This window comes from Acromyrmex echinatior, chromosome 10, assembly GCF_024713525.1.
Source record: "Acromyrmex echinatior isolate Ae372 chromosome 10, ASM2471352v2, whole genome shotgun sequence".
Classification (NCBI taxonomy): Eukaryota; Metazoa; Arthropoda; class Insecta; order Hymenoptera; family Formicidae; genus Acromyrmex; species Acromyrmex echinatior.
In genome coordinates this window covers 10,985,102-10,998,105 of record NC_141861.1, presented here as the reverse complement: position 1 = coordinate 10,998,105, position 13,004 = coordinate 10,985,102, and the positions used below count along the sequence as shown (strand labels likewise).

The following is a 13,004-nucleotide window of genomic DNA, read 5'->3' as shown; positions in this document are numbered from 1 at the left end:
CGATGGAAGATGTCAAAACGTGGATCAATCCTCAAACGCGCCCGAAAAAGGACCGAATTTTCAAGCAAGGCAAAGACGTTTGGAGGAAAGTTCAGTACCTGAATTCTGTTTAGGAGCGGAATTTGGTGCAATGATCTTGAGCTTTAAGACGTAGTTGTTACTAAGCTTTTGTTGTGCCGCTTATTTCACAGCATGATTTGCAGATCCACAAAGGACTTCAGGAAATGATATTAGACAGTCTTGTAGTTTTAAGTAAAAATATATTTAGCAGTTTACACATAACACCAGTGATTTTTTTATTATAATTTCTCTTAGCACTATTCGCATCGCGGTAGATACTGCTACAATTTTGTTAAGACGACGAGCAAAGTAACGCGACAAGTTTCTTTCAAATTTCTGACCGACGATGCATTCGCGGCCGCGCTTATGTATCTTAATTTTCGCGGTAACCTTAGCCCTTCTGCTTTGGCCATCAATATTTCGTTTATCCAAGCTTTGTGCAAACATCTTACATCCGCGTTTCCACTGTTAATACTAGGGTCTTCTTTTATATTAATTAATTTATTTAATAAATTCGTTTCGGCAATATTTTGGTTTAACTTTTGATTGTTGATATTTTCTGGCACGTTCTTGGCTCAATTGTTACTTGTGCAATTAGCACTCGTGATATTTTGCTATTGCACGTAAATAATTTCTGCAGAAATTAAAAAATGTTAGCAAACTCAGAAATATTTTACTTACTTTCATCGTATAATTCCTTGAGTTGTACTGTAAAAGGAGTGTGTCGATTGTGCACATTATTGATCGAACACGACAGTATTTCCCAATCGAACACCGATCCGATTGGACACGAATCTTATTGGACACAAACACGATCGGACACAGACTCGATTGGACATAGATTCGGTTGGACACGGACTCGATCGGATACAGCGTTACATTAGGACATGGACTCGATTGCACACGGATCCGATTGTGCACAGATCCGATTGCACACCGACCCGATTGCGCACGGATCTGATTGCGCATGACTCGATAGAACACAGACTCAATCAGACGCAACAGTAATCGGAAAAACGGGGAAAATATTAATAGATGATGAAAAACATAAATAAATATTTAAATATCCACGCGATTCTCATTCTCCCTCCTCTCTGCAAAATGACACACAACTTCTATAATTATACTGTTGTTGAAATTAGAAAATCTATCACATGTAGGCAGTGGGATATATAGATCAATATTTATTGGATCGGGGCGGCTACGCATTACGGGAGTGTAATGCATCAATTTTAATTAATTTTTTTAAGAATATCTTAAAAAAAATTAACTTAAAATAATAACTTAAACAAATTTTTTAACCGATGCTTAAAGAAGAGATAAAAAAATGTCGGGTTAGAAATATTCGTTGTATGCACGGCGATTTCTTTGCGTCTTAAAGATAATGTTCACATTTTCATGATTAAGGTATGAGAACCAAAAAAAGCATATATATTACAAGTAACGCTACCCAAGTGCCATACGCCGATTTCCCTGAGACTGTGCATACATATAGTACATTGAAAAATATTTGACACGTATTTTTTTATGTATGCCATTTAAAGCACAAAAGCCATTTTAAGGATAGAAAACGCCCTTATTGTATACAGGAAAATTCCAGTATTTGACAAAGTACTCGTACGTTTGTTACGGAATCGGTTATACGATGATTTTCGTTGCTGAATCCAGATCTGCTCTCAATTTTTGAGAATTCAATATGATGGAACCAATATAAGAAACTATTTCCATTTTTATTTTTTTTTATTTTTTTATTTTTTTGGAATTTGAAAAAGTTTTTTGTTTATTTTTGAGACTTTTAAAGTGCATATAAAGCATATAAAAGAGCTGGAGATGAAATTATTATTATTATTAGATGCTTTATATTCATTGTCATTGCTATAATGCGGAGAGTTTTCGTTTGTGATTGCGAAGAAGTGCTGTATATACATGAATTTATTGCACCAAACACATCTCATTATTGCAATATCATTGCAAAAGTTACAGATAGCTTTACAATTCTTCAAATAAAAATCTGAAGAAATTTCACATTTGTCTGACTTTTCAGCAAAGGGGACTTTAAATGAAAATATTGCTTTTTCCTATCAATAGTAACTCTGATTTCACTGTAGATTCACGAGACTCTTGCACTAATTTTTCTTTTGTCGATATTTGTCTTTGAGTCACAAATTTATTGATCTTCTTGATACAATTCTAATTTGTTTCACTTTAAAATTATGGACCCATTTCTTGAAGCGGTGAATAATTCGCGTGACAAATCAACTTCCTCTCTAGTCCATAAAGCTCATCTCTTCAGATCAATGTCATGAATAAAAAGCGATTTATCAGACGCACTTTTGAATTGTTCTAAAACATACTTCGAAATTTGTAATACTTTTGCAATCCTAGTTTCATCTTGTTTAATTTGTGCCTCCGATCTATACAATAATTTAAGATCAAAAACTTTTCTAAATTTGTGTTGAACTGACTTTAGAGGCACATTTTTATCTTTTTAGAACGTCAAAATTCTACAGCTTTCTTTTTATATGCATGTCTAGCACAATCCTTGAATTCCTTGACTCATAGCTACACTATCCAGTCAATCGTTTCTGCCGACGGAGATTTAAAGTCCTTTTTGCTGATAGTCCTGCAAGAAACAAGTGGTAAATTTAGACCAATCGTCGAGAAAAACTTTATACAAGGCAGATAATATCGTCACATTTGCATCAAAATCTGACAAACTGACATCAGATCTTGCCATTGAATTCACAGACGTCTTTTTGTCAAACACCGGCGAAGAATCTGTTCTTTGTTTAGATGCATGGTCTGGACAAACTGAAAAAAATTTGACGATCTAGATAAAGCCAAAATTCTTACGATTCCTGCTGAAACAACTAGCTTGATTCAACCGCTCGACGTTTACATTTTCAGACCGTGGAAGAATTTTTTAAAACAATTTTCGGACCTAATCATACTATATCATTATGACGTAAATTTACATTTAAGAAATAACATCCTCAAAATACAGTCTTTAATACATAATCAATTCTCCTCATCTAGATTTAAGAATTTATTCAGATACGCTTGGTGGAAGAGTACATCACAGAAAAGTCAAACAAATGTGAAACCCTTTCAGATTTTTGTTTGAAGAATTGTAAAGCTGTAACTTTTGCAATGATATTGCAATAATGAGATGTGCTTGGTGCAATAAGTCCATGTGTATACAGCACTTCTTCGCAATCACAAACGAAAACTCTCCGCATTATAGCACTGATAATGAATATAAAGTGTGAACATCTAATAATAATAATAATTTCATTTCCAGCTCTTTTATATGCTTCATTTTAAAAGTCTTAAAAATCAACAAAAAATTTTTTCAAATTTCAAAAAAATTAAAAAATAAAAAAAATAAAAAATGGAAATAGTTTCTCGCCACGTTGATTATTCCCAGATTCGGCAGAGAGCAAGAATGTCTTGCTGTCTTCATTTAAAAAAATCAGATCCGCCATATTGGTTCCACCATATTGAATTCTCAAAAATTGGGAATAAATTTGGATTTAGCAACGAAAATTACCGTATACCCGATTCTGTAACAAACGTACGAGTACTTCGTCAAATACTGGAATTTTCCTGTATACAATAAGGGCGTTTTCTATCCCTAAAATGGCTTTTGGGCTTTAAATGGCATACATAAAAAAATACGTGTTAAATATTTTTCAATGTACTACATGTATACACAGTCTCAAGGAAATCGATGTACCACTTGGGTAGCGTTACTTGTTATCGTCTGCAGCATCAGTCAGTCATTATCAGAATTGTCGATCTGATCTAAGATCGTACTTGTAGAATATATCTTTAAAACTATTGGTCTTAAAAATATGAACCAAACGTAAAATTCAAGGGAATATTAAGAAATCAGAAAATGTTGTTATCTTAATATTTTTACGAAGAAGAAGAAAAAACTTTTTATAAGAAATGTTTTAAGCTTTAATTTGATGTACTTTACTTTTTACATCAATCCTTTAAGAATTGAGATATTTATAAAAGAATAACGGAAAATATGTTTTTTATAAAATGTTGAAAAAAGGCAATTTTTCTCAAAGTTTTTGCAAAACTAAATTTGGGAAAGTGATACGTAAGTAGGATCGTATATAAATATATAAACTTTATAAGAAAAGTATAAATATTTTTTTTTTCAATTTGATTACTTACTTGCATTGATAAATAAACTCATATTTTAATGTAAAGTGAAGATCCCATGATATCTTTAATACACCATATCTCGGAAATTATTGATCGTACGAGATTAAAAAGAAAAGCATTTCGAAACTAATTTTAGAATAAATTTTAAGATTATTTACGTACATTTTTCACATATGATAAGTCACAAGCAAATTATTCGTTAAAATGTATTACAATTGGAGGAAACTTAATCAGATCTCGGTAACACACTATTCATCATACGAGATTCAATAAAAAATGATTTTATAAGGAATTTAAAAACCATTTGATTTGATAATAAGTACTTTTTGCATAGGAGTAGCCAAATCCAAGATATCTACATAAAATTTTAAAGAAAAGTTCAAAAATGAAAGAAAACATTCTTAAAATTGTATCTCGGAAACTATTGGTCGTGCAAAGATGAATAAAAAGTAATTTTATAGAATTCAGTAATAACTTACAATTTTCATAAGAAGTATACTGTACGTAAAAATAATCAGATCCGAGATATTCACGAAAAAAGTGTGAAAAATCGCTTCATTCTCGAAATGACCAAAAATACATTCTTCAAAAAATTTATCACGGAAAGTATTGAAAGTATCATAAAAAAAAAACGAAATTGTTTCTAATTTTATCTTTCTACTTTCTTTTTGATAATGTGATCTTTATTTCGATAAAATAAATACTTTCTAAGAAATTTTTTTAAAAATCGAATTTTTTTTAGCTTTTTGAAGCTGCTAAGTCTTTCAAGTTCACTGGCGATCAGGACTTTTAGTATATTTAATACGTCATTTCGGACAACTTCCCGCAATCAAATCTTTTATGGCAATTTTGCTTCTGAAACACAAAAAAGTTTAATTTTCATGGGCTACGCTTGGAAAATCATAAACAATTAATCTCATTAACTATAATATCATGTTTTGATATGATTTATAATATTCTGAATTAATGGGAGGAGTATTTGATTATTACAATTCATTAAAAGTTATATGTTATCTAGAATGTTTTCATATGCCTCTTGATACACGCCGAGAAAACATTTTTCAGTCGCATGACGTTTGAGCGAAGCTACGAGAGCGAGAATGAGCTCTCTCTCTCGCTCTCAGCGCGCCGATAAGACAAGCAATGAGAAAGTAGTACGAAAAGATCAGAGTGATATAGTTGGCACGCATAAACAATCCAGAATTCGCATTACTGTCTTGAGGTTCGGTTTAAAATTCGGCTTGCGGTTCGATTCAAAGCTCGTCGGCTCGGCCGAAGGGGTTGCTTCGGGGTTCAGTTCGTGATTCTGCTCGATAATCTGGATGCACCCTAAGCCCACACTCTACACCGAACGAACAGATAATTAACGATCACACATACACAGAATGTCCTAAAAAGATCGGGACACCTAAATATCTCAGAAAATATAAATTTTACAGAAAAGTGCTTCAGACAAAAGTTGTAGAGTTAAAAATATCTATTTACTGATTTTATCAATTTGACCGTGGATGGCGTCGCCAAGATCAGATCACACCGTTTTTTTTAAGTGGCACATCTTACTTTTGATTCAGAATATAATAGCTGATAATAGCTGATGTCAAAACCTTTTTAATATACTGTATATAAAGTTATTTCCATAAAGTACTTTTCTTGTTATTATATAAAGCTTGAAGGTTACAGTACTGTCGGCATTAGCATTACGCAAGGTGTCCGACTGATGACTATAATCTCTAATATTATTATACAGGATCATATTCTGGATAACATTTGTTAAGATCATTGCAGATTGTTTCTTTTATCTATTTTTGCATTGAAAATTTATTTTTATATAAAAATGAAAATAAGAGAAACAATCTTCATGATCTTTCTTAACGAATGTTATGCAGGTCATGATCTACAATATTTACTGAGATATATCAGTAAATAGATTTTTTTAACCGATCTTTTTAGAACACCCTATATACATGTGACCGAAAATTTCTAGCTTATATCTATAGAAATATATGTGGCATTACTGCTTACTATATGAGTTTTGAAGCCCATTTTTTCATAAGAACATTTTTGCTTATTGAAAAAGGCAACAATTGCAAAATTGTAACAATATCATAAAAACTGTTATATAATTTGATAGTTTGCATTTGTGTTTCTAAAGTTTTATTTTTAGCATTTGTTTAAGAAATAGAATACTGTCTAAAAATAAAATGGTATGTCGGTATCGATGACTTCTAAATCGATTTCCTTCATTCATAACAAAATCTTGATGTACTTGATAATGTTTTACGTGATGTTACTTTATACTCATCACCTATTATAGTATGTATTATTGAAAAAAGCATGTATATATATATATACAATATATATATATATATATCACACTTTATGGAATCAATAGCGTAAAGATGATCAATAGTATAAGAAAAAGGATAAGAATAAAATGTGCCTTCACATTTGTATTTACCTTTATCTGCTCGCGTTCCTTTCTGCGTCTATAAGACAACGTATGATATTTCTATCAGGATTAAAAGCTGTTCTCACAATATTTGAGCAATCTATTGTTCTTCTTGAAATTCTACTTTTCATTGACTTTCATAAATATATCATGATCTTGTAATGACAAGATTTTTCCCCGCGAAAATATCCAAGTATATTCTACAGTAATTATTACCTATATTTCACAAATTACTTGGTACATTATGACTTAGAAAACATTCTCTCGTACTTATATTACTCTTATGGGGAATAAAATAGTTTACAAAGAATTGGTATGATTCCCTAATGTGTATTTGTTCTGTTAATCACAGAGCTAAAAGCAACGTAAAATTCTTTGTAATTACGACTAGACTATGAAGTGGTCATTATCTTATTGCTCGTTGTTGATCTTTACTGCATTGTCTAGAAAATTCCAGAAAAGTCGCAGTATCCAACGGTAACTTATTCGTGTGTCATCAATGAAAAATTGTAATACATCTGATCAATTAATTTAAAGTGCTGAAGTAATAATTCTATTTTATAAACTATTTCACAGAACAGTGTTTATGGACTGAGCAACTAATTTTGATAGCATATTACTTTGTGTTTTACTTAAATTAAATAACAAATCAATTTTGGTAAACATATTAACATAGTAATACATTTATTAGATATATATCATTAAAAATATTTTTGAAAAAAATTTGATGTTACAAGTTTAAAATTTTTCATTTGTTTGGAATTATCAAAATATGAATATAAATTACATTACATTTTAGGCATTTGCATATTACCATAAGTGCTTACATTTTTTATTTTTCGCTACTGCTATTTAAATCTACCTTTTTATAATAACAAAAATATTTTAATCAAAATACTGATATAGGTATATAATATTATATTGTAACTCCGGTAAATAAGCCGCACTGGGATTTACGCCGCAGAGGTAAAAAAAAAAAATAGGAGGAGTGGCGGTAATTTTTCCGCAACTACTCTGTTACACGCTTTTATGTTATATTAGTATTGTGTTATGATTTCAGTTTCTTACTGTTAGTTAATATGAATGAAATTATTGTGAATTAAATCGATTTGTCACTGTGTTAAGTAGCGCCATCATAAGTTATAATCTATATAAAATGATTGTAGGACTTATAAAAGACTTAGTGATTATTTTGTGATACATACATGTGGAATAGTAAAGCATATTGTGTAGCAAAATACAAGTGCTTTGTTTTATTCTTTGTTTAGTTTGTTGTCTTGTATACCTCATCTATTTGGAATATATGGCATTTTTAGCGGGATTTATTCTCAAAGCATACAAAGTGCACAGATTGAATTCAATGCACTGAATACAATAAACGAATTATATGAAATATGTACCTCATGTCTTAACATTTGTAATACATCTGGGAAGATTGTAATTACAATATCATTTATTACTTCATATACATATTTATCATTCTTATTCTTTATATAACTTTGTAAACATGTTTTGTAAGTTATAGTGTCATTTCATGTCTTATTTATAAGCATTATTTGTAAATTTTTCATAACCGTACATACCTCGCTCTCCCTATAGATAGCCGTATATCCCATAATGGATGGGATATGTGGTAAGGAGTTTAAAAAATTTTTTTTTAATACGAAAAATAAATATTTCAAATATTTTAATATTTTTGTTCATAATAGTAGGCAGTACAAAGTTTTTACTAATATACTTCGTTCATCTTAAAAATAGTAAATAATATTTAATAAATTAAGTTTTTGTTAGGTGCGGCGTATCTACCAGAGTTATTTTATATATATAAATATGTATATAAATATGTATATACAATAACAATAATTATATTAGGACTCTCGAATTCTAAACAATACAAAAAGATAAATATAATAGGCTAATGAGTATCAGTAACGATAAACAGCGCAATTATTTAGTGAACAATCAACACTCAGGTATTGGATTGATGTCTTCTTTATTTTGAACGTTTGACAAAGTCTATTGAATTTTAAAAATTCTCAATTATATTAAATTTTTTCTTTTTTTTATTATGTAATTCTTTATTTTATTATTTTAATAATTTTTAATTCTTATAAAATAATTTTTAATTCTTATATAATAATTTATTGCGGTTTTTATCAATTTGACTTAATAACTATATACATGTGTTTTGTTCGTCATATTTGCAAATTTGCTTTAATGTTTACTATGTGACCTTTTACTATGAAAATAGTTCATATCTGAGCGACACATCGTCGTACTCGGACGTATGCTCTAAAAATGTGTGATCTTTATATTTGATTTTAGCATTTTTAAATTTTAATATGTTCAACAAAGCTTCAGTGTAATGCTTCATGTTCCGTGATGATAAGTCATGTGATTCAATTATTTACGTATATATCACTTTAATAAGATTTGTTTTTTAAAAAATGTCACCTAACAACGCTGCATCTTTGTCAATTTGCGAGTGACTTAGGCGTTATGGACATGTGAGCTAATTATACGTGTATCATTCTTGTTGAGGAGGACTCCAAAAAGAGTCGAAACGTTCAAAATACATCAATCCAATATCTGAATATTGATTGTTCACTAAATAATTGCGCTGTTTATCGTTGCTGACTCTCATTAGCCTATTATATTTATCTCTTTGTATTGTTTATGTATATATACATATATTATACAATAAACCTATAAATATATACCTATTTATTAGACTGATAAAGAAAAAAAATTTTCTTTTTTTTAATCAAATAACTTTGGCTAAAAAGCCAAGAATTCCATTTCATGCCAAAAGAATATCCCTAAATTTTTTTATTAAAAAATATTCAGATTTAAAGGTCGCTATTAAACAATTTTTAAATTAAAGTTTTGATTTTCCTTAATACATGTTTGATTTGATGCAAAAATGGCTTAATCCGGATTTTAAATGTGGTACTGTATGTTCTTTTGGTCGCTGAACACGATGCAATAATTCATTTAGCTCTATGATATACGCCTAAAGAAATATAGTCCTATTAATGTAAAAAAATGATCACATTTTGAGTTGAAAGTCGACTTTAGCAAGGTTCAAATGGATTGTTTACTCTTCTCAAATTGTAGGTCTGTTCATCCAGAACAATATCCAGTAGGAATTTTCTTAGGACCTCTTACAGAGCTTAGTTGCTCTTATGGATTTTAAATGGTTTTAAAGATAAAAAAAATTTTTAAGTTTTGAAGTACATCTTTGTGGTTTTAACATCCTGAAATCAAATGCTTTAATTTGATAAAGGACTCTATTAGAAAATAAAATGAGTACATAATACAAAAAAAAATATGATTTAATTAATTGAAATAAGCTACTTATTATTAGCCACATAATATTTATCCAACTTTTCTTTTGTTTCCTTCGCCGTTTTGCCTCTCAAAAAATAATGTTTTATGAGAGAACGAAAATCGTTTTCGCAAACACGTCAACAACAATCAGCTCTCAAAACAAAACTAAGGGCAGTATCGCACTGCCACTTGGCATGTCTGCCTAAATATGAACGGACTACAAGGCACCATAAACTTTTTTGCAGTGGCGCATTCTGGCGGTCAAGGAGGTTACTTTTCACCCCATCTAGTACATCAAATAAGGACAAAAGTCTCTTATCATATTCAAGACAGAGTGAATGTTGGAACAATTCATGTAAGGTATAATATGAAAATTTGCAAGATTAAATGTTCTCTGGAAATTTATTTGCATTATTATCAAGATTTTCGATATTATTTGGATCATCAATTATGATTTTATTGAAAATTTTATTTCATTCCTATTTTTATTTGATATGTATAGTTTATTTAAATTAATTAAATCATATTTTTTTGTATTACGTATTCATTTAATTTTTCTAATAAAGAGTTTTTTATTGTCAAATTGAGGCATTTGATTTGAAGATGTCAAAACTACAAAGCGATATTCTTTAAATCTTGTAAAAAAACTTTTCTATCCTTAAAAACTTTTTGTAATCTAGTTAAATACAACTTTTAAAGACCCTATAGAAGATCCCCGAAAAATTCCAACTGTACATACCTATAATTTGAGGGCAATGACGGTCCATTTGAACGTTCAGAATCTACCTAAAATAGTTGATTGAATGAACTTATGGTGAAGTTCGACTCCAATTATGCTCTTGTCTCGTCCAGATGGACATGTGTAGTCATTTCGATGCGCTATTCCCAGGAAACTTTCAAATAAGAAAGAGAAGCCGCTGCGCGTCGCTGTTCTCCGCGCACACCCTGGCGGCGGCCATCATAATTTCAAAGCTGACAAATCTGAAAAATTGGATGTGTAGGCTGGAGGGTCTGAGAGCCAGGAGACGAATCTAGGACGCTTAGCGTTAGTTGCTGAAGAGAACAAGTCAATATCGAATCGGCCAAACTGAAACTCAACTTTATCAAAATATTTGTTCCAAGATCCATTCGGTTTCCTCCGAGATCATCCGAGATTCGGCGTCTGCCTCAACGTTTTGGTCTGAAGGGATATATGTGGCATAAATAAAAAAGGTCTCGCATCGCTTCCATTCCTAGAACCTCCGAGTAAGGCTCGATCAGTGCGAGAATTTAAGCCCATGCGGTTGATGTAAGAAAGAGCTGTAGAGTTGTTTACTCTTAACAAAATATCGCATCCTCTCATGTGGGCTACCAAAAAATCTTAAAGCGTGAAACACCACTAGAAGTGCTAAAAAAACTGATATGATTCTATTTTTCTTCGATTGAATAAACCGTGAGTCCGTGTTTTGCAGCAGATCGTGCCTCATCCCGTTAAGGATGCAACCGTGAAAAGCTCCAGAGAGTGAGACGGTCTGATCTAACGGCGTTAGCCTGGGCAGGGTTCGCTAAAACTTCTTTCCACCAAAGAAGATCCTCTCTAATCGAGTGTGGTAAGCCCTCGGAGAATCAAAATCCTCGCCGCTGAAAAGGAAAACTAAAAGTTTCTCTCTCTCTAAAATCTTCGTATGCATATTCCATAATATACAGCTGGACAGATTGAAAACAGGAAACCGATGTAACTCGCGAAGAGCCAGATCTTGCATGCTCGTATTCGCAGTATCTCTTTTGTCCTGAGGAATTGACAATGTGAAATCAACTGTAATAAAAACAAAGCCTAAAGAGCGACGAGATTTCATCGGATTGGCATAAATTTGCTTCTGTTGACCAGAAATCTTAATGAAGATAAAAGACTTACAATTGCGACGACATTTTCCAAGTACGCTCTCCGTGAGTTTCCGATAAGAGGGGAGATATCCAAGTATACTTCCGATAAGTACCTTTATCCCTAAGATAACACAGGCTTTAAAATCTTTGTAAAGATGTATGGAGCGGATGTCAATCCTAACGGTAGGATTCGGAATTGATAGATACAGCCCTGAAAGCTAGACCAAAGAAATCTTCTGTTGTCCTCATGAATCGGGAATGGCCGCGCGTCCGAGCACGCCCCGTTAACAGGGATTACGCGGTACAATGGGATATCTTCGGGATAGTCGTTGAGCGAACAGAATCGTCTCTCGCCGAAGCGAGAGCCGGGGCGGAAGTCTTTTAAAAAATCATCGGGTGACGAGAAAACAGTGTTCTCTCGGCTCTCTTAGCCGCTTAGAGGCATTGTATAAGTTACCATCGGATAAGTTAGCTATCCGACCTCACTCATCTGTAATATGCGTCCTCGAAGTCGATTGAGGCTAAAGAGTTTTTTGAGGAAAGGCAGCGGACGGCCGTCTTCCAGTCCTCCATTTTAAAGTGAGGAGCTCTACTAAAAATATTGAGACCCTTCAGATTCAGGATGAAATCTTCAACCTCCGGAAGATTTCCTAATGATGAAAAATGAGTAGGAATGTCTCTCGCCCTCTGCTGCAGGCTCAATTGTTCCTTTATCATATAACTTAAAAATCTTTAAGGAACAAATATTTTTTCAGATTCAAATATGCGAACTAACGATTCTGCCATCTCTTGAGATGGCAAATGGCTAGTATATAAAAAGAGTCTATATCCTGTAACGGCCTTTAATACTTCCGGATCTGACGTGATTTGTCTCCACTGAAGGAGGAAAGACGATGGTCTGCCGGCTACATTTACTTGATTACCTGATATTGATATTTATTGCCTCCTTGAGTGCGAATTGTTACGGTGTAGTGATCGACGGCTGCTCAGCGCCTCTGCTCTCCTTGACGCCGACCTCATTCTGGATGCAGGGACGTGGACGTTTCCCAGCTTAGCGCGGGTAATCTGCGACGTCTGCTTAATTGGTTGTTGCACTTTCTTGGAAATTACCAGTGGAGCTTTA

The 13,004-nt window shown here is 32.2% G+C and overlaps 2 protein-coding genes and 1 long non-coding RNA gene across 7 annotated transcripts in view; 2 read left to right on the top strand and 1 right to left on the bottom strand.

The window, feature by feature from the left end:
• Positions 1-6,957, bottom strand: part of LOC147908302 (uncharacterized) — a 116,238-nt gene extending 109,281 nt beyond the window's left edge. For 3 of the 5 annotated variants that reach the window (XR_015546530.1, XR_015546531.1, XM_087410784.1), the window contains exon 1: positions 6,698-6,954. The gene's annotated coding sequence lies outside the window, so the exon portion shown is untranslated. Of the gene's footprint in view, positions 1-6,697 lie in introns of all 5 variants that reach the window. The other 2 variants (XM_087410782.1, XM_087410783.1) reach the window with 2 other exon arrangements.
• LOC147908299 (uncharacterized) overlaps positions 1-13,004 on the top strand; it is a 167,523-nt gene that overhangs the window by 111,461 nt on the left and 43,058 nt on the right. The window lies entirely within an intron of this gene.
• Positions 3-3,618, top strand: LOC147908303 (uncharacterized). The gene is made up of 3 exons (XM_087410521.1): positions 3-89; positions 2,531-2,743; positions 2,882-3,618. The coding sequence occupies exons 1-3, from the start codon at positions 3-5 to the stop codon at positions 3,182-3,184; spliced, it is 603 nt and encodes a 200-aa protein (XP_087266647.1). The 3' UTR covers positions 3,185-3,618.